Source organism: Phaenicophaeus curvirostris, chromosome 24, assembly GCF_032191515.1.
Source record: "Phaenicophaeus curvirostris isolate KB17595 chromosome 24, BPBGC_Pcur_1.0, whole genome shotgun sequence".
NCBI lineage: Eukaryota > Metazoa > Chordata > Aves > Cuculiformes > Cuculidae > Phaenicophaeus > Phaenicophaeus curvirostris.
In genome coordinates, this window is record NC_091415.1 from 7,327,232 (window position 1) to 7,347,921 (window position 20,690).

The window sequence follows — 20,690 nt, forward strand, 5'->3', positions numbered from 1 at the left end:
TGGTTTGGGGTATTTTTTATTAGGACCAAAGCCCCTCAGATTGGGTTTTATTGTCGCAGCTAAGGACACATTCAGAGAGGACTATGTCACAGCAGGATGAGGTGCAGCCCCGCTCCGACCACAGCCAGAGAGGAAGGAGGCCAGCAGGCAGCAGAGACCATGGCCAGGAACATCACCATGTGCCATGCTACTGCCCAGCATCTGCAGCATCCACCTGGGTTAAAGGAACGAGCTGAGTCCTGGGAGCACCCCTGCTGAGAGACCAATGGTCAGGGACGAGAGGGGAAACCACATCCCAGCTATGACTCCAATGCAAGGCAAACCCAGCCCAGCTCTTCCCGCCTCTCCTGCTCCACAAAACTCAAGTGGAACTCTTTACCTCTGCTTTTGCACCCCACAGCCCCATTTCTCAACCCTTTAGACCTGCCCCAGCCCCTGTACCTGCCCCTCATCTGCATCCAACCCCTGGCACCCCAGGTCTTCGGGCTCTGCCTGCAAACTGGGTCTCTGCCCACTGCGCTGCCCATGCACTTGCCAGGCACACCAGTCACCACGTGGATCTTCATCCTCCTGGCCATATTTGCAGCCCTCCCTCCACCTTGCACAGGGCCAGGTTTCTCTCAGGCTCCACAGCATCCCACCCCACCAGTGCATCTCCAGCCCTGGGCTGAGGAAGACCCACGCTGGGGCTCCATCAGCATGTGACAAGGGCTTATCTAGGACTCTCAAACCACTCCACCCCGATGAAGTGACCTGCCCTCCCTCCACCCCACAGCCTCAACCCAGACCTACCTTGATCTTTGCCTTGCCCTCTGATCTGTCCTCACTGGGGCACTGCAGGAGAGCACAGGAGACATAAACCCCCTGAACTCCCCTTGTCTCAGCCCCCTTTTGACTTCCAAAAGTAAGCCAGGGCATAACCAGCCCACTTGCATTCCCACACCAACGTCCACCTGCCCTCACCCTCCCTGTGCACATGCACTCCAAGCCATCACCACAGAAGCATCACTGCCTGCTTCCATCCAGCACGTCCCCGAGACCCAGCCTGGATGAATCCCAGGTGCATTGTGTCTCCAGCGCAACAACAAGCTCATCCTCCTGGCTGATTGCGTGGTGCTGGCTGCAGCTAGAGCCCTGCCTGCAGGGCAGTGTCACCCGCACCGGCTGGGTCAGCGCTCGCTGCACCAACGGGAAGCCCTGGCATCGGCTGCTGCAGAGCCAAGCCCCAACCCTGTGCCACACCAGCAGCTCTGCACCTTCAGAAGGGACCGAGAGTGCCAGGCGCCTGCTGGATTGGAGCTGTGCTTGCGTGGGAAGTAGGGCAGAGCATGTCTCGGGGCAAGCATGTGCTGGGAATCCATGGGAGGAGAAATAATATAAATAACACGTGTCTGAGGACACACCGCTACTTGAGGAACGTGCATAGAGTGTGTATGGGTGAGCATGCAGCCTCCTGCATGCCAAGGCAGCTCTGCAGCAGGGAAGAGAGGCATCTCTGGGAGGAGAAAAGCAGGGCACCTCCATACAGGGCTGGGCTGGGTGCTCTGCTGAGGCAGGGAAATGTGAGCTGGAAAGGCTGGTCAAGATCCCAAGACATAAATTAGAACAACCCACGTGCAAGTGGAGGGGATTCAGCACAGAACACAAATGCATGGCTCGCAGAAGCCTTGGGACATAAGTGCTGGTGGGCATAGTGAAAGGCAAGTGACTGTCCTGGCCTCCACCAGCACCTCTGGCCCTTGGGCTCTGTGGTTTCTAGTTTCCTTCCCATTTTTTTGCTATGAATGTGGAAAGGAGGTTTCAAGATGCTTCAGGACAATAAACCCAAAAAGCCCTAAGGTCCAGCTCCATGGAGCAGCCCCAGGCTTCCCCACCAGCAGGATTGACACAAAACAGGGACAAAACACAACATTGTGGAATTGAAAACAGGAAAAGACAGACAACGAGAATGGCTCCTCTATCTCCTCGGCCAGTCTTACCTTTCACGTCAAGTTTGCAGTCTACTGAGGCTTCCCCCAAGGGGTTCACAGCTTTGCAGGTGTAGATGCCCCCATCGAAAGGGCTGGGTTTGCGGATTTCCAGGGAGCAGACACCTTGCTCGATCATCGCTATGTATTTTGGGTCTTCCCGTATCTCCATCTGATTTTTCATCCAGATAATTTTGGGCTGGAAGGCAGCAGGATTTATATACTTGTTTAAAGCAGGGAGAGAAATGAGAAACCTAACCAGCCCCAGAATGCAACCACCTCCCTCTGCCTTTGTCTTGGCCCTGCCTGAAGCTGGTGGCCATGATGTGATTCACTGTCGGAAGCGATCTGAAGGGCTAAACCACCCATTCTTGAGTCCTAATCACTGCCCCAAGTGTCTTGTGTCTTCCTCCAGTGAAGAAGGAAATAGGGCATGGCTTGAATTAAGACCAATCTCCCATCCTCATGGAGCCCCATAACCTCATCCAGCCATAACCTGTCAGGAAAACCTGTCTTCCAACACCTCCAGCCACCTTACAAAACCTTGGGATCATAGAACCAAAGAGGTTGGAAAAGACCTCTAAGATCATCCAGTCCAACCATCAGCCCAACCCCACCAGGTCCCCAAGTGACACAGCCACATAGTTTTGGAACCCCTCCAGGGATGGAGGCTCCACCACTGTCCTTGCCAGCCTCTGCCAGGGCTTCAGTGCTCTTTCAATACAGAAACTTTTCCTGATGTGTAATCTAAACCTCCCTTGGTGCAATTTGAGGCCATTTCCTCTTGTCCCATCTCTTGTTACTGCCCACAGCTGGCTGACCATGTGTGGAAGTGACATTGTCCATGGAACCACTGACCTGGGGGAAGCCCCGGACGCAGCAGAAAAGATGTGTGCTGTAACCCCGGGTGGTGGTTCTATCAGTCAGGGGCTGGGTAAATTTTGGAGGCTCCATCATGTCCCGCTGGGGGATCTTCTCTGGCTGGTAAGCAGCTTCTAAGAAAATAATTAATTCTAGGTTGAAGCAGAGCTCAGGCTCCTGAGCTGATAGGCATGTGGTTAGGGGAAGTCACCCCAAGATACCCCAAAATACCCTGCTCCCTCAGAAAATAATCAAGACACCAACTAGTTTGACTCAAGGAATTGGCCCTCAGGTCAGAACAGCCCTGCCTGCAAATCCTTTCTCATCCAACCATGTCACGTCAGTGCCTATAGCCCCTGTGGGGGACAAGGGAGATGCCAATGAGCAAACCCACCCTGTGATGCATGCTATGTGTAGCGTGTCAGATCTAGGCTAGGCGACTCTCTGGATCTCCTACTCCACCCCCAAAATTCTGAAGTAGGAGCTAGAGGTAAGCTCTGCAGATGCCAGGGACCCCAGCTCATTGTGTGCTACCATGGAGCAGGGTGGAAATGGATGGATAGCAGGGCTGAGGGATGCTGGATTAAAGATTTGGCCCTGAGACAGACCACAGCAGGAGTCTCTTCCTCTGCTGCAGAGCCAAAGCTGAGGCTGTTCCTCTCCCTCCTGCTTCGATCTCACCCCAGTGATAACCATGTCTTGTTCCCTCTCGAGGCACTGACCATGGCACACGCTTTCCCCAGAGAAGAAAGGAGGTGTAGAAGGAGGGCAGAGGACATCTGGACCTCTGCCCTGGGAATGCATGGCTTCACCTCTGCAGGGCTCATCCTGGAGACCAGCCAAGCGGCATCACCACTATAGCGATGAAGCCTCGTTAGCTTCAATGGGGATAGAATCATAGAGTCATAGAGCCATAGAGTCATAGAATCATGGAATGGTTTGGGTTGGAAGGGACCTCAAGGTCCTGCCATGGGCAGGGACACCTCCCACTGGATCAGGGGCTCCAAGCCCCATGCAACCTGGCCTTGAACCCCTCCAGGGATGGGGCAGCCACCTCTGCTCTGGGCAACCTGGGCCAGGGCCTCCCCACCCTCATCATGAAGAATTTCTTCCTAATGTCTAATCTAAATCTTCCCTTCCAATTTAAAGCTATCAGAGATAGGACCCCTCTTGTCCAACACCACCCCTGACCCCTTAGCCAGGGCCTTGTCCTCACTTGTCTTCTCGATATGGGCCACCCCAGAGGTGACGGCTGCTTTCTCGCTCAGCCCGCAGGCATTTTCTGCAAATACCCGGAAGGTGTAGGTGTTGCCAATGATGAGGTCAGAGATGGTGCAGCTGGTGCGGGTGCAGCGCTCCAGCGCCGTGAACCATTTCTGGGAGGAAAAATAGAGAGTGTTGAGGAAACACAGGTTTTCCAAAGAATGGAGAAGGTGTAGGGCGAGAGAAGGGTGTGCAGCTCCCCTTGGTCCATCAGGGCATCCCCAGCACTGGGGCACAGGGAGCCCAGGAGTGCCCAGCTCACCCCACTCTTCTTGTCTGACTTCTGCACCACGTAGCCCTTGATCTCGGAGTTCCCGTTGTCCACTGGGGGAGTCCACTCCAGGGCCACATTGAAGCCCCACACGTCCACCAGCTTCAGGTTCCGTGGGGGTCCAGGAGGCTCTGCAAATACAAACTCTCACAGGGTGGCATCCTTATTCGCTCTCCTCAGATTCCATGCCTTGGTAATGCCTTGCACCTCAATTCTAATCTCTTCTCACCCCACTGCAGCACAGGAGGGATGAGAAGCTGTGTTGGGCATGGGCTGGGACAAACCCTCCAGCTAAATTTCACCTCCATAATCATGGAGAAAGTTCCACTGGAAAGAGGACTCCAGAGTCCCTTGTCTTGTTGCTGGTGCTTTCCCATCCCACCCAGAACAAGAGCTACCCCCAGCCAAGGGGCAGAAATGACCCCCAGTGCAAAACTACAGAGACTCATCCCCAGCCTTACCGATTACTCGGATGTCCAGGGTCGTCTTGTCCTCTGCTCCATTGATCCGCACAGTGAGCTCATACTTGCCCGAGTCACTGCGCTGCGCCTGACGGATGTAGAAGATGGTGTCCTTCTCTGTGTTGCGGATGTTGATGCGGCTGGTATCCAGAGGCTGGTTCCCCTTGGTCCAGATCACCTCAGGCTTCGGCTTTCCCTGGAGCAATGCCCACAGGCAGGTTAGGGGCCACTCAAGCACACGGTCCCAACAAGTCCTGCTGGGAAGGATGGGTGGGCAAAGCCACTCCACTTTCTCCAGGCAGCAGTGGCTTGGATAAGGCCTCCCATCCAGCAGTCCCCACAGAAGAAACCGCAGCCAATCGCTGCCAGCATCACTCACAGGAAGCCACCAGGCTCCAGTGATGCTGCTGCTCCCCTGAAGTTCCCAGAGAGCAAGCCCAGCTCTACTTGCCCAGGGCATTGCAGGCAGAGCTGTGCTCCTGTTGCAGGAGGGACCTGAATTCATCATCCAAGGCCAAGTCATGCCTGGAGGATGGCCACCCCAGGCTTCCAGCTGCCTATGAGACATAGCATGGATGTGTGCCTCATCTCAGAGGCAGTTTTCTGCCCCTTGCTCAGCCCTGCTCGCACAGCATGTGCCAGGTCTGTTTTTTTTCACACCAGATGCAGTGGTGGAGATGCTTTGGTGATGCCCCAGGCTGCATGCAATAGATAGCTGAGGAGAGGTCCTCCAGCCTGCCCCACCAGTGCTAGCATCACTCCCCCCATCACACAGCCCTGGGGCTGCCCTGCTTCAAAGGCCATTTGGGGATCTCCACTGTTGTGCTGCGGGGTCCTGTGGTAACTGCCCAGATCCCTGCCGGGCTCGGCCAGCAGCATGAGCTCAACAGGGCTCATGGGCTGAGAAAGCAGCAATAGCTGGCCCATGCCCTAGTGTGTTTGAGATTGTCCCATTGCCAACACCATCAATAAAGACATAGCAGGAGAAAAATGAGGCCTAGGCAGGAATGGGAGAGAGGTTCCCACCCCATCTCCCACCCATGAGACAAGGGGATCAGGAAAAACAGCCCACAACAGGCCCCAGGCATGTCATGGTGGCTAAAGAAGTCACTGTAGAAGTTAACCTGTGGTGAAAAAGGCTGAGGGATTAAATATCAAATTGTCCACCTACCTGGAAAGGGATCATCACATTCACAGCATCGCCAACACGCCTGACGTAAGTCTGCCTCAGGTGACGTGGCATGCGGATCCTTGGGAGCTCTACAGACCAGAAAGTCATGCTATGGGGCCAAGGAAATCACAGCTCCCAACAGTGTGACCCACCCCACACATCCCCCTGCTTGGCCACCAAAAACCCCACCCAAGGTCACAGCCACCTCTTCCCTCTCATCTCCTGGACAGCGTTTGCTTCCCTGCAGGAATGCGTCCAACCCACCCTATTGCCTGCACCCCAAAATCACATCCATCCTTGAGATACCAGGTCACCAATCCAACAGCACCACCCCGAAGGACCATTTCCCCTCTTCGTTATAGCCAGGCCATGGAGACCAAAATGGACTTAACCAGAACAGCCACAGCACAGTCTATATGGTAGCAAGGCAGAGTACAGCATCTCCCACTTTGGAAATATTCCACCTCCCAGGTTGGAAAGCAGACTTTCCAGAGGCACAGAGCCCAACTTCCAGCAAGGACAAGGCTCAACAGACCTCTGCCTTCACTGTGCACTCAAGGCCATTGAGAGACCAAGGTGGTGCATCGTTACTCACAGCAGAGCTGTGAAAGCCCCAGGCTTAAAATGAAGGCTAACGTCCCCAAGGGAACATAACAAAGATAAGCAAAAGACCCACTGGAGAATGCTGATGGAGCATGTGTCTCCTTCCCAGGGTGAAAATAGCAGCCTTGTAACCCTACCGGCTTGGTGCCACTTGGTGATCCTTCTGGAGAGGCACTGGGTTTACGTGAGCCCCTCATAAAAGAGCTGTATGTCTCTGCTTGGATTAAACATGCTGGAGCTCAGCTCTGGGGAGGGGACATGGACAGAATTAAAGTGGGACTGAGCAATGGCAAAACAGCTGTGAGCATGAAACGCCGGCGGTGGGCTGGGGAGGGCAAGGAGATGCTCGGCGGTCCGAGGTGGCCCCGTCAACAGCTGAGAAAGTCTCTGCTCATGCTGCTATTCAGTCAGGGATCCACACAGCAATGCTACCACTTGGGCTTATCAGTCTCAGCAGGGCAGAGAAACCTGACCTCCATGGAAGAATGTTAATTCATGGGTGTTTTCCCCGGCACATTTTTCACTGGAGAGGCCTGGCCGAGGCTGGTGGCCCAGGTGACACGCTGCCATGGGTGGGAAGGCATTTCTCCTGCCCCAGCTCCCTGCAAAATGCAACTCCCACATCAAACCTTCTACTGGTTTCTCCTTGTCTCTCTCCACTTCCCAAACCCACTCGTCCCACCTGCTGTTAAACTCTCTGCCGTCTGTACTGCTGCTATTTAAAATCCCTTGTGATGCTATAAATGAACTGGTGAGAGGTACAAAATGCAGTCCCCAATAAGTTGTGAAGACCAGAGGTAACAGATAGGGCAGAGAGAAGCAGACTCATCCACCCAACACAAACCAGCACCACTGGGGTGGGCACAGGGGGCACGGGGATGTTGAGGGCTAAATTACTCTTCAGCAAAGCCAGGCACAGGGCTGGTTTTAAATGAAATGAAAATGTAGGCAAGTGCTATTTCATAGAATCATAGAATGGTCTGCGTTGAAGGGACCTCAAAGACCATCCACTTCCAACCCCTGTCATGGTCAGGGACACCTCCCATTGGATCAGGGTGCCCAAGAGCCACCCAACCTACTGCTGATGAACACTTTCAGCTGGCAAAAAGAAAAGAGAGAAGGGGAAAAAAACAGTAGTGCGGAGCAAAAGCAAGTTGTTTTGGGGGTTTCCCAGCTCTCTGGGTTTTACATTCCTCAGCCAGTACCCACAGCTGGAACAAAGCTCAGACGGCTAGGACAGGGGGGTTGAACAAGTGGCAGTGGTGGGTGACACTAGAAGTAGGAAACATGAGCTGTGTATTTGGCATCTTATGCCAGTCACCCGTGCCTCGGTTTCCCCAGTTCCACAGGCAGGCTGGGATGGCTTTGAGAGCTGGAGGTGACCATGACAGCATACACCAACCACTTCCTCCAAGCAGGCTGAGAGGACAGACCCTGCAGGATCCTTTCCAGATGCTGACAGCCTTCTCCAAGCCTTATTCTAGGAAAAGCTGACAGTTCCTGGAACAACTTTCTTTATTATTACTATTATTATTTTTAAGCAGCTGAAAAATCCGAGATGTTCTTCGAGTAATAGGAAACCTCATGCATTAATAATTCCTTGTAAAGGGAAAATAAGTCTATATTTGCTGTTTGATAAGTGGAAACCAGCCTTGCAACCGTCCATCAGCTCCAGTATATTTGCAGCACCCTGGGAGGAATGCGAGTCTTGCTAAGAATGGGAGCAAGCCCTTCATTAGTGAGTTCAGCATGGTTAAAGTTCTCATGCTCCAGACACCAGCTCTTGACTTTCCTTAGGTAAATAAACAAAGCCGGCCAATGTGCATGGGATGGCAGATTAGAGATGTATGCACGGCCAAAGAGAGGAGACGTGCTGACAGTGAGACTATTTCTGAGCTCTTGCAATGAAATGGGAAATTCATAGGATCAGAGAATTATGAAATGGTTTGGGTTGGAAGGGAACCAAAGCTCATCCAGTTCCACCTTCCTGCTGTGGGCAGGGACACCTCCTGCTGGATCAGGTTGCTCAAAGCCCCATCCAACCTGGCCTTGAACACCTCCAGGCATGGGGCAGCCACCGCTGCTCCTGGCAACCTGGGCCAGGGCCTCCCCACCTTCACAGCAAAACATTTCTTCTGAAGATGTCACCTCAGTCTTGCCTCCTTCAGCTGAAAACCATTCCACTTGTCCTATCCCTGCACTCCCTGATCAAGAGCCCCTCCACAGCTTTCCTGGAGCCTCTTTCAGCACTGGAAGCTGCTCTGAGGTCTCCCCGGAGCCTTCTCTTCTCTAGGCTGAACAACCCCAACTCTCTCAGCCACTCTGCATTTTGAGTCCTTCACCACTAATGCTTCACCATCTGCAAGATCAATTTCTTGAGGTCAGGAAGTTTCTCCATCCCACCCCAGGGGAACTGAACACAGTTGTGGAGAACAACATCTCAGTCAAAAGCTGGACTGTCGTGTTTGATAGGGCAGAGGCTGCTCAGACTGCAGGGATGGACTGTGATTGCTTTGAGCCGCTGACAAAGCACACAGGAATATGCACGGCAGGAGCAGCACTTACGGAGGATCTCTCTGATGAGGACAGGCTGCTCCAAAGTAGCTGGGACACTGGCACCACTTGCGCTGACAGCCTTCACTCGTACATGGATCTTGTCACCGGACCTGAGGTCTCGGATTGTGTATCGGGTGGAAAGAAAAGGCTCCTCGTTCGCAGCTGTCCAGTCTGCACCTACAAAGAACCCAGCAGAGCACTTCAGGCGTGCAATGAACAGGCAGCCACACAAAAAGCAGGAGCTGGGGCTGAAACTCAGAGGCAAAGAACCTCTTCCTTGCAAAGGCTGCATGCCTTGGGGCACCAGTCCCAAAAGGTGTTCTAGAGGGGCGGCTGGGCACCCCACACTGCCAAGGAGTGAGGGTACAAAACCATGACAGAAGGTCAATTGTTGAGCAGGAGGCTATTCACAAGTAAGAAAAGACATGAAAGCGAGCAAATATGGTCCTTGCTAACCTTCCAGATATATTTCTGGAAGTAGTTAAGATCCTTTGACCACCCTACCAGCCAGTCTGCTCCTCTTGCTGCCCCAGGATAACTCAGGGCTCACCATGTTCCCCCGTGCATCCTCCATATGGGGCAAAGTCTGCTCATCATCTGCCACCAGCCAGCTAGACCTCTCTAACCGTTCTTCCTGCTTGGAAGCGGCATGCCAAACTCAACCAAGATGTAGAAGCCCTCCTACATCACCCTTGCAATGTGCCAAACCTCTTAAGAGATTTGTCAGTTAGAAAACAGACTGGTCCAGTCACCAATGGGCTGGCTGTCCCAGGCAGACAACTAGAGCAACCCATGTGTCCCAGGGTTTGCTGAGCCAACATGTGCACCTTCAAACCAAGAAGGTTTTACTGTCAGTACCATCAGACCAGCCAAATCCCACCAGCTCTTCTTTCCCTTCACCACTAGCATTATTCAACCAGCCCTTACTCAAATCTCCCCATGGTTTAGACAATCAGGGTCTTGCAGCAGCCCAAACAGAGCAATCATGGAGTCCATGTGGTTATCATCAAATGAGTAGAGCTGACCTGTTATACAACCAAGCTCAAAGCAAGCCAGGAGAGTGTCCAAAACTGTGACCTTTGGGTGGCTGTCAGCCAGCATGCTCCAGGAACAGCTTCATCTTTCCTTGTCCCACGCAAGGGCCTCCTCATGCATCCCATCCAGCTGTTGTTACCTCCTCAATCCCCAGCCCAATGATGAAAGCCTCCCATGATGAAAGCCAAGCATGTGTTGATCACGCCTGCTACAAGCTATACAGCTGAGTGTCGTAGTAGATCAAGTTCCCCAAGGCCCATGGATCACCTGGGTCTCCCAAACCACTGCAGCCTCATGCAGCACCCAGCCCAACAGCCCCAGCCTCCCCTTGCAGATCCCCCATCCACACAGGTCATTCATTTTCACACCAAAGCCTAGCAGAGCTTCAAGAGAACCCACAGAACACCAGTCTTTTCCACCGACAAAACAAACCACAAACCAGCAAAGTCCACAAACCAGCAAAGCAACTGGAGAACCACAGATAACTGTTGCATCCCACTAGTCCACCTCTATCCACTGCAGCCATTCTCCTGCAGGCACCTTGAGCCCCAAGTCATTTGGCAGAGCTTGCCTCTTAATGCATGCCAGCCCTCCTCGTGCTGCCCAGGGTCTCCTCCTCCCTCCTCCTCCCATCTTATCCCCATTCCTTCTGCACTTCATTTTGGGCAAGCATGGGAAACCTGCATCTTCTTCCTCCTGAGGTCTCGAATCACCATCCCAGCCCCAGGTCTCTGCAGAACAGGAGTTCATCAGAGACCATTCTCAGCGGATATGCTAGTCTCTCCTCCACCCTCTAGATGGACATGGCAGCAACATTAAAACTTGTCCAACCCCCAACTAAAGACATCACTACTATCTGAAGCCAATGAGAAGACCCTTTCCACCAGGTGGAAAAAAAAGTGACCATTTAAAATGAACCCGTTTGGGCAAGGAAAGGGAAATGGTGCCCAGGGAAACGTGCTGCCAGGTTCTGCCCAGCTCCGTCCCATGTCTCTGCAGCAACACACCAGCACTCCATGCTTTTAAGGCAGGAAAGCCCAAGCCTACTTCCATCTTTGCAGATCTCCACCACATATCCATCCAGGCCCGACCGGCCTGTCTGCTCCGGGGCTTTCCAGGTCAGCGTAACCGAGTTTTCACTTACTTCTTCCACAGTCAAAGACAAGGGGGAGCTGGGTGGCTCTGTAACAAAACCACAGTGGTGACGTCAGGCTCTCAGGCTGCTGAAGGACAATTACCCAACTTCCATGCTGGCCTTCAGCCCCCTCATCCTCCCAGTCCCCCAGCCCTATCCCCTGCAAAAATATCCTTCATGACTTCATCCCTCCATCCCTTCTCTCCGTCACCCTCACGTGCCTCCTCCCAGCCTCACATATCTCCTCTCCCCTCTTTAGTGTCTGGTCCCATCCTCACCTGCCTTTGGTTTCTCAGGCTTAGGTTCAGGAGCTGGGGCTTGGGGTTCAGCTGGAGGTGCCGGGACACCTTCCTCAGGGGCTGGAGTTCCTTCTGGCATGGGGGCAGGAGCAGGCTCGTCTGCAGGGGCTGGGGGCTGCTCCGCGGCAGGGGGATGCTCTGAGGCTGGGGTCTCTTCAGCAGCTGGAGCTGAAGCTGGTGCTGGTTCTTCCTTTGGGGTTGGCGCTGGCTTTTTCTGTGGAGCTGCTGGAGCTGGGCTTGCGGCTGGAGGTGCTGCTTTGCCAGTCATTGCTCCAAAGACTGGGGGATGAGGAAGAGGATGCTTTGGGGTCTCTGCTCTGGGCCAAAGGTCTTTCCTCCAGATATGGAATCTCGACTCTGAAGCTGGGGTCCCTGCTGTGGATCAGGCGTCTCCACTATGGATGGATGAGCTCTGCTTCGGGACAGCTGTGCTGGGAGGAGGGAACCGGGTCACTGAGCCAGAACAGGGGCTGGGAGATTTTTATAGGCTTCGGCTGGCACTTGTCACCTCCCTGCAAACCAATCTGCCTGCGCAGGCGGGGGCTGCCAGGAATAGCCACGGGGACCTGCACATTCAGCAGCACGCCCCTACCCTCTCCTATGGGGCTGCAGCATTTGGTTAGGGCTCCCCCACCAGCCCCCCCAGGTTCACATGGAACCAGGCAGGCCAGGACCAGGTCACTTTTCTTTGGAGACGTGGCTGCTTCTCCCAGCACCAACACCCCTCTAGCAAAGGGCTTCCCGGCCTCCCACTGCCACCTCCTCAAACCATCCACTGTCCCCCCGGGTCCTATTCCAGCCTCCCCATTAAGCCTGTACCCCCATGCCTTCCCCTAGCCCCCATTAACACCAGACTGGCCCACCCCAATCCTCCTTCTTAACTGACCCTCCTAACCCATCTGCTCCCTCACACGGTCCTTATTGTAACCCCGGACCTCTCTGCTCCCCCATGTCCTCCTCCAGGCTCCATCTCAATACTAGAACTGTTAAGGTTGGAAAGCAACTCTTCGGATCACCTGAACCAACCCAGCTGCTCGTTCCCTTGCCCCACATTCCTGGAGAAGGTTAATCACTGGCCAGCCCTGCACCGTGTCTTCCATCCTCTGCTCTGCTCACAGGACCTTGCCCATAGAGTTTACTTGTAAGCAGCTACCATTCTGTTATTCCCCAAACTCAAATTTGCCCCAAAGCCCCCCTCTAACCCAAGAAAGCCCCTTCAGTATCATAAGATGTAACCCCACTCTCCGCCTGCCTGTCCTTGTTCCCCTCTTAGCCATGCTGTGCAGGAGACACTACTAAAAATGTCTCCATAACCTATGGTCTAATTCCCTAACCTTCTTCAAATTTGGATCGACAGTGTTTTCTCCTGTTCCCCAGCTACTTGCCTGCCTCCAAGGATGCTCCTACAGAGGAGCTAAGCAAGTCCAACCCACCTGGGCATTGGTCCAAAGGCTCATGGTTCAAAGGCCCCCAAAGAACACCTTGAATATGGACATCAGGGCCCAGGGACACCTCTGAGGCAGCCAGAGCATGAAGCTGTGTCCTCTGACAGGGCCAGATGAACTGAGTCTTGTTGACAAAGGGGTGGTTTTCCAGGTGGGGGGAGCTGTGGTCACCTGAGAAGGGGAGGGAGAGAAGAAAGAGCAAAACCCCATGAGCTAGGCTGGTCTTTGAAGGGATGGAGATATCCCAGAAAAGAGCCATGGGGCTCTGAGGGTTCCATCCCAGCTGGACTGGGTGGGAAGAGGGTAAGGAGAGAGGAGGTCAGGGCAGCAATACTGGCTCTTTAGTCCATTGGGGGATCACAGGGGTGCTGGGTTTGGCCAGACACTAGGCTCGTCACCTATCAGCAAGACAGCAACAGGCAAGTACTGATGGTTGCAGGGAGACATTGCCCCAAGGACCAGTGCCCATAGTGCTCCTCATAGACAGCAGGATGTGGAGACGACAACTGCCAGCCCCTAGGAAGAGCACAAAGGAGACCCCACACTTACTGCTAGCCCAGTTTCTCCTGTAAGCTAAGGAAGTTCATCATGCCATCAGCCTTACAAGTCACAGGGGGATCAGGTAACACGAGTGCAAACCTGGTCCCCCATGGTCTCCAATCCTGCCCAGAGGCTGCAGCCTTGCAGCATGACCTTCCTGCTCCAGGGAGAGATATTTTTTTCTCCCCTGGTTATTTCAGAAACAGTGTTTGGCAGTGGGACGAAGCCAGGACAACAAGATTTGGTATCAGTATCGCAGAGAAGGCATTTTTCCTCCAAAGCTATGTGATAACCCAGATGTTCCTCGATTACTTTCACCAGTGAGGAGGAACATGACTAAGAAAGTCTCCTCCTTCCCCAAAATACCTTTGGGATGCCTGAGGGATGAGAACCCTGAGGCAAGAGAGAGTGACATGGGGCTCCCAGCCATTTTTGCTGTCTGCAAGCCATGGATGGGTGCTGGCTGTCCCCCTGGCCACCAGAGCAGCTCAGTGTGACGCAAACTTGTCAAGTGGGTCATGAACCAGGAACTTTTCTGCAGCTGCTCTAACAAAGCCTTCTACAGCCCTGCGCCCCAACACAACAAAGTAGGACTGGAGGAAATTGTCCATCTGTCCTTCTCCAGCAACCTTTGGCTCCTTTGTGAGTCTTAGGCACCCAGAGGGGAGGATTAGACAAACTCTGGTTTCTCCATACCTTGGCCCACAGGGATTTCATCCTGTCAGATGTTCTTGGCACTTCCTTGACTGCCCAGCATTCACACAGCCCATGCCTTGATGACTTCTTCCATCAGCTCACTTGTGGCCACCTCCAGACTCCCACAACCATCAGCTCTGTTCAGAAGTCTTCCAAAGTCTTTCCCAAAGGCAATCATGAAGTCTTATCTAAACCAAAATGCTCTGCAAAAAAGCAGCTTTCTTTTGATTTTGTGTTAAACCAAGCAATTTAAAAAGCTCAGAAAAAAAAAAAATCAATATCCAAACCCAAGCTCATAAGGAAATGAGCTCTCAGATTTCTCTCCCATTTCAATTTGGGTGAGTGCAGTTGGAAATTATTTTCCCCGGGAAGACTATCAAGGCAATTATTTTGCTTAAAGTTCTCAATTTGATCAAAACTTGAGTTTTTCAACCTGCTGAATGATGTTTAGATGCCGTTTGCTCTGTTGACTCATGGATGACTCATAGGTTAAAAGAAATGAATCAATGTGGTTTATCACCCAGACTTATCTGGGCGGCATTACTGTAGTATATTGGCATCTCGTTTATTCACACATTGCCTGCAGGACCGTAGTATGTTGAGTGAACTCAAGCATGGAAACACTATGCTCCCTGCTGTAGGTGACAAAGGCATCATGGCAGGCTGCAGAAGTCTGAAGTCAAAGGGTTTTCCATAGGAATCAGACTCTGGAGCCAAAGGTTTTGTTACCCACTGCGATGGCTTCACTTGCAAAGCAGGGAGGGAGAAACTGCATCTGTGGAATCATTTCACCAACAAGGACTGGAGTAGGGGGTCTCAGTCCCTGACTTTAGAGGAGCTGGAATGCATCTGGCAACAGAAACAGAAGGAAATGTCCACCAGTGCGGCTCCTCCTCCTCAGCATGGAAAATAAGAGCACATCGAGTGGGCTGTGCTGGCTGTTCCTGCAGGCAACTGGGAGGGTTGAACATTAAAATTTTAGTGATAATTTAAATCTCAACACATTTTTGCCTGAAACTCCATGGGATATAGCTGAAATACAGAATATTCATGCTTTCCAGTGAGAAAAGATTTCTTCTCATCAGGAAGCAGATATCTCTTACAAATTGGGTTTGACCCATATTTCCAGCCCACTGCACCCATTATATTGCTTTACTTATCTTCCAGGTGTAATATAGGTCTAACGAGCGTATCGTTTCTTCCTTAAAGGATCAGATCTTCCTCAGGCCACTGTAATTCAAGTCCCCCGAAGATGCAGCACGGTCATCTTTCAAGTGGATTTATTGATGGGATCCCATTTTAAAGAGATAAATTTTGTTATACCCCAAAAGCATCAGGCCTACCCATTGACTCAGATTTGCCAGTTTAGGAAAACACAGCATCGAGGATCTGCCAGGTGGGACACGGGAAAGCCTCGGCAGCTCTGTTCCCCATCCCAACAGCTGATGTGTTGGTGCAGGAATACAGAAGATGCCTCTGACAGCTGGGGGAAATCCTGGAGGCTTTTGGAGATTAGGACCAGCCCCTAAAACAGGCTCCAGGATTAGACAGGAGGTGGCGAGACCTTCCCACTTGCACATCATAAAGCAAAGTGGAGATGCCAAAGGCCCAGAATAAATGATGGGCCTGTGTCGTCCAGGTGGGAAGGGTTGAAGTCATAACATCCTCCACGCTCATCTCCTTTTGCCCTTGTCCTTGTGAACACCTCTGGAGACCCCGTGTGGGCTCTATGCAACCCAGGAGGACCATGAAAGCAGCAGTGTAGATGTCACACACTGTTACCTGGGCTACTGCTGACTGGCATCATGAGGTATCAGAGCATGGCATCACGAGGCCCTTGGCACAAGCCATGTGCTTCACTGGAGCAGAGAACGGAGCCAGGCTCCAAGCAATGGTATCATAAGTGTCAACAAGAAGCTGTCACCCATAGCCTATATCAGGGTGAGGAAGGGGACACCCAGGACTGACAGGGTCCCCATTATCACCCCCCAGTGGGATTTATTCAAAGCCATCCAATGAGAGAAAGCAGGGTCCGTCCTCACCTCCCTACAGACACATCCAGCCATGAACATGATTCATGGGCTGTGAGTCCATAGGAGACACCACAAATGGCTGGAAAAATGCCCAGACCCCCTGGACTTCAGCAGAAAGGAGATGCCCAGAGCCCTCTCAGGGAGGACATTGCTGCTGCTGGTTACAGATGCAGCTGGAAACGGGTCCTGTGTGGGGCTGTGTCCTCATTTCAGCTCCTTACCCTGCTCCTGACTCTGCCTGTCCCCTTTCCAGGTGGGGTTAAGTCAGTTCTCCAGAAAACCAGGGAGGTCATATGGAAAAAACACAGCGCCCCACCACAAATGTCAGCAGGGTTGAAGCTCAGGTCTGCTCAGCACCACGCCACATCTCCCCGGCTCCCAGCAGCATTTCCAGCCTCCGTGTCACCGTGATATTCACAGCGCACTGAGTCAAGCAGCCGGGGCAGGCAGCAGGTGGGCTGGGACAGAGGCAAGATTTCCACTCTGTGTCGCACACAAGTGGACACTTACTTCACCCCAAAGCAATGACTGCAGGCCGGGGCTCCTGGGGCCAAGCTGGGATGTGGGCTTGACCCCTCTCTCAAAGCCCCCCTGGGTATTGCTCATTGCAGTGCCGTCCTGGAACGGGAGTTGGAAAAAAATACTGCTTTAAAATGTCCTTCTCTGGTCTAGAAAGCCTGGCCAGACAACAGACATGGTTAGCATGATATGGGGCATCCCTGAGGTCCTACTGGGAATCCCTTGCTGGGCACAGAAATGGGGTTCATGCAGCCCAGCTGCACACTCCAGAGTTATCCCTGTCGTGTGGTTGCACATGAGCCTCACCAACACTCAGTTGTTGTAACTCAGTTGTTACAGTTTGATTAATTATCGAAACATTGAATCATAGAACCACTAGGTTGGAAAAGACCTTTGAGATCATCGAGCCCAACCATACCTGTCCGCTGCTAAACCACATCCCTGTGCACCCCATCCACTCAGCCTTTAAACCCCTCCAGGGATGGGGAATCAACCACCACCCTGGGCAGCCTCTGCCACCACCTGAGAACCCTTCCAGGGAAGAAACTTTTCCTGATGTCCAATCCGAACCTCCCCTGATGCAGCTTGAGGCCGTTCCCTCTTGTCCTGTCCCCTGTCACTTGGGAGAAGAGCCCAGCTCCCTCCTCTCCACAACCTCCTTTCAGGTCGTTTTAGAGAGCAATGAGGTCTCCCCTCAGCCTCCTCTTCTCCAGGCTAAACAACCCCATGTCTCTCAGCTGTTTCTCATAAGACTCGTTCTCCAGCCCCTTTCCCAGCTCTGTTCCCTTCTCCAGATGCGCTCCAGGACCTCAATGTCTTTCTTTTAATGAGGGGACTAGAATTGGACACAACAATAATCCTTTCTTCTTAACAAGGGTTCTCAGGCACTGTCAGAGGCTGCCCAGGGAGGTGGTGGAGTTCCCATCCCTGGAGGGATTTGAATGCCATGTGGATGTGGTGCTTAGGGACACAGTTTAGTGGTCGACGTGGCAGTGTGAGGTTAATAGTTAAACTTGGTGGTCTTCAAGGTCTTTTCCAACTTAAATGATTTTCCAATTCTCTGATCAGGCAGGCTGAGCAAGGGGCTCATGCACCAGCAGCTCCGCCAGCACCGGCTTACGGAGCAGCACAGAGAGGGCCTGGAGCAGCAGCCTGTCCCCTGGGATCAGGAACTGATGATGTACACAGGACCTGCGGCTGCAAACACCTAGCACCACCTCCTTGAGGGGGTATTTTGGGACTATGATGGGATAATTACCCTCTGAGCTGTCAAGGGGAGGGAAACAGAGAAACCCGTGTGGGGATGCCTTCGTTTTGCCCAGTGCATTACTGGGAACTGAACCAGGGAGACCAGTGCCAGCTCCATATCCCCTCCAGCAGAGGAAAACCCATTGTGGAGGGGCATCACCCACTGCCTCCAGCCCAGTGATCCCACCAGCCCTATGCACGGGGCCATCGCACATCACAGCCACAGCGCGAGGTGGGCAGCACCCTCTGACTCGGCGTGGGGACCCCCATCAGCTGCACCCAGGGCCAGCCAGGACAGGATGTGATGGGCTGGCAGAAGCCCTCATGCACCTTGCACTGCCTCAGTACCTCCTGTGCCTCCAGAGCCCAGAAGCAATGTCAAAACCAGGGCACTGCTCTGCCTTTGTGGATTGTTTTTCAGTTCTGCCCTACCTGTGGGGATGACAGCAGGAGCTTGCCCAGGACAGGCAGGCAGAGAGCCCGCAGGGGCTGAATCCATCCCTGCTGTCCTCAGCCTGCCAGGGGTCACCTCTACTGAGGGCTGGGGACAGCAGCTGGGGACGCCAATAAGGCTCTGTCACCACCTGCCCTGCCTGGTCCCACTCTGCAGCAGAGGAAGGCTACAAACAGCAGCTTGGGTTTTCCCTTCTGCATTAGAAGGCAGGTGCTCAGAAACTCCAAAAACATTGCAAGCCACCCTTGCTCTTTTATCCAGGACATGCACAAACGGTTGTCACACCTGGGGGACAGAGCCAACCACCTGACTGCTTCTGTCCCTGAGCTGTGGCAACAAGCGTGGGGCTGGGAGGCTCTGCAGGAGAAGGGGGAGGACACAGCTCAGCCCCGGGCTCCACTGGCACTGAGAGTGAATTTCTTTATCATTAAGTATCATTAGGTTGTTGAAGGGCTGGCTATCGGCTGCCCACAGCAATGCTGTACCCAGACCCTCACTGTACCCGTCTCCACACCCGCAGTCCCAGGCAGTGCCAGTAACTGCTGGTCCCCAGGAGGGTGTTTAGCCCTGACGTAAGGACTTCAAGGCACTGGACCCCCTGCCAGGGTTACCGTGCCATTGCCCAGTTACACCCCAGGCACACGGTTGCGGTCTTACTTGGCTTCCAGCATCCCCTCAAGTCCCCTTACCTCTATCAAGGAGGTAACACCTTAAGTGTTCTTGAGGCCATTGCTCCTCTCCAGTCCCTCCTATAGGACCAACGCTGGACGCTGGTGTCTGCAATTCCCCTTCCAGCTCCTCCCTTATTTTCTCACATCTCAAATGCTTTCACTTGCACTTTGTCCTCTGCTCTCCTGTCCGCTTCTCCTACCTTCACCCTCCAACCTCCTTCTCACCTCGTGCAGAGTCTCTGCAGGACACTGCTGCTCTCCACCCACCACAGCTGGAGCAGCCAAAAACTTGCCTGGCTGAGAGCAGCACAGAAGACAGGGACCAGCACAACGTCCTGCCCTGACGGCCCTGGCAGCAGCCGTGTTCCAGACGGGGCAGCCAATAACCCAAGGAGGTCATAGAATCATGGAATCGCTAAGGTTGGAAAAGACCTCTAAGCTCATCCAGTCCAACCATCAACCTGTTCACACCGTGCCCACTAAACCATGTCCCCAGGTGCCACAGCCACACAATTTTTTAACCCCTCCAGGGATGGAGACTCAACCACCACCTCTTCCAGTGCCACTTACCCTTCCAGTAAATAAAATTTTCCCAATACCCAACCTAAACCTCCCCCGGTACCACTTGAGGCCATTTTCTCTCGTCCTCTCCCTGATGCCAGACTGGTGGTGGTGGTGGGCACTGTAAGGGCTTCCCACACCCTGCCCAGTCTGAGGGTTTTGGGGAGGGCTGTCCCTTCCTAGGATGCTCTGAAGCAAATGAGATCTTCTCCCTTACAGGGGTAGCATGACCTAGCCCCACTCCCTGTACCTCTCTAACCCAGGCACCCTTGTTTGGGAGCATCCCTGCTATGTCTCCCTCCCTGGAGATTCGCTGGATCAGGGGAGGTTTGGACCATCCCCAAATCCCAGTGGCTCACTCCAGGACCCAGCAAACTGGGAATACAAACCAGTTTGGGGCTGTCCAAACGTGGCCCAGCTGCACCCTTCCCTGCTGCCACCAGGGAGCAACATGGGGACATTTAATCGGGTAGTCCTCATCTCGGCTCCATCTGAAACCCTCCAGATACTGTTCCAGGCTTTAGGAAGATGCTGTTTCTTTTCTGCCTGGTTCTTGGTGTCCTCGGTGTCCCCACAGCCAGATTTGACCCAGCCCTGCTTTGGATGCAGAGGCTCCACCTGTCGCAGGGTGACTGATGCCATGGTTGGGGCACCGAGCCGCTTATCCCTGCCCTGACCACCCTGGTTATCCCAACACGGCACAGAGTGACAGCCCTGTGCCTTCCCTGGAGAAGCATCACTCCAAAGCATCTTCAGAACAGCTGGGTCAGGACACGGGCTTCAGAGAGCAAATGGGGTTTGATCTGTTGATCCAATCTCCTACAAGGAAACAGTCATGGAAAAGGATGCCCCATCCTCCTCCTTGTCCCTGTGCATGTCAACATGGGAAGGACACATATTT

General features: G+C 53.3%; 1 protein-coding gene across 2 annotated transcripts; it reads right to left on the bottom strand.

The window, feature by feature from the left end:
- Window positions 1-12,078, bottom strand: MYBPH (myosin binding protein H). 2 transcript variants are annotated; one of them, XM_069875639.1, is made up of 11 exons: window positions 11,602-12,078; window positions 11,236-11,370; window positions 9,163-9,330; window positions 5,995-6,083; window positions 4,824-5,019; window positions 4,354-4,493; window positions 4,045-4,204; window positions 2,826-2,962; window positions 1,980-2,166; window positions 793-834; window positions 1-251 (listed from the first exon to the last, which is right to left on the bottom strand). In XM_069875639.1, exons 1-10 carry the CDS (start codon window positions 11,888-11,890, stop codon window positions 824-826), a joined length of 1,512 nt encoding a protein of 503 aa, XP_069731740.1. In that variant the 5' UTR covers window positions 11,891-12,078; the 3' UTR covers window positions 1-251; window positions 793-823. The 2 variants fall into 2 exon arrangements, with proteins under 2 accessions (XP_069731740.1, XP_069731741.1); XM_069875640.1 differs by having other exon boundaries at window positions 1-254.
- Between the last annotated feature and the right edge of the window lie 8,612 nt (window positions 12,079-20,690).

Excerpts from the sequence above, each read along its gene's own strand:
- MYBPH (XM_069875639.1), bottom strand. The coding sequence starts at position 11,890 with ATGACTGGCAAAGCAGCACCTCCAGCCGCAAGCCCAGCTCCAGCAGCT. Across the intron at positions 11,371-11,601 it reads GCCTGAGAAACCAAAGGCAG|AGCCACCCAGCTCCCCCTTG; the intron begins GTGAGGATGGGA and ends GTTTTGTTACAG. Across the intron at positions 2,963-4,044 it reads GGCCCATATCGAGAAGACAA|AAGCTGCTTACCAGCCAGAG; the intron begins GTGAGGACAAGG and ends TTATTTTCTTAG.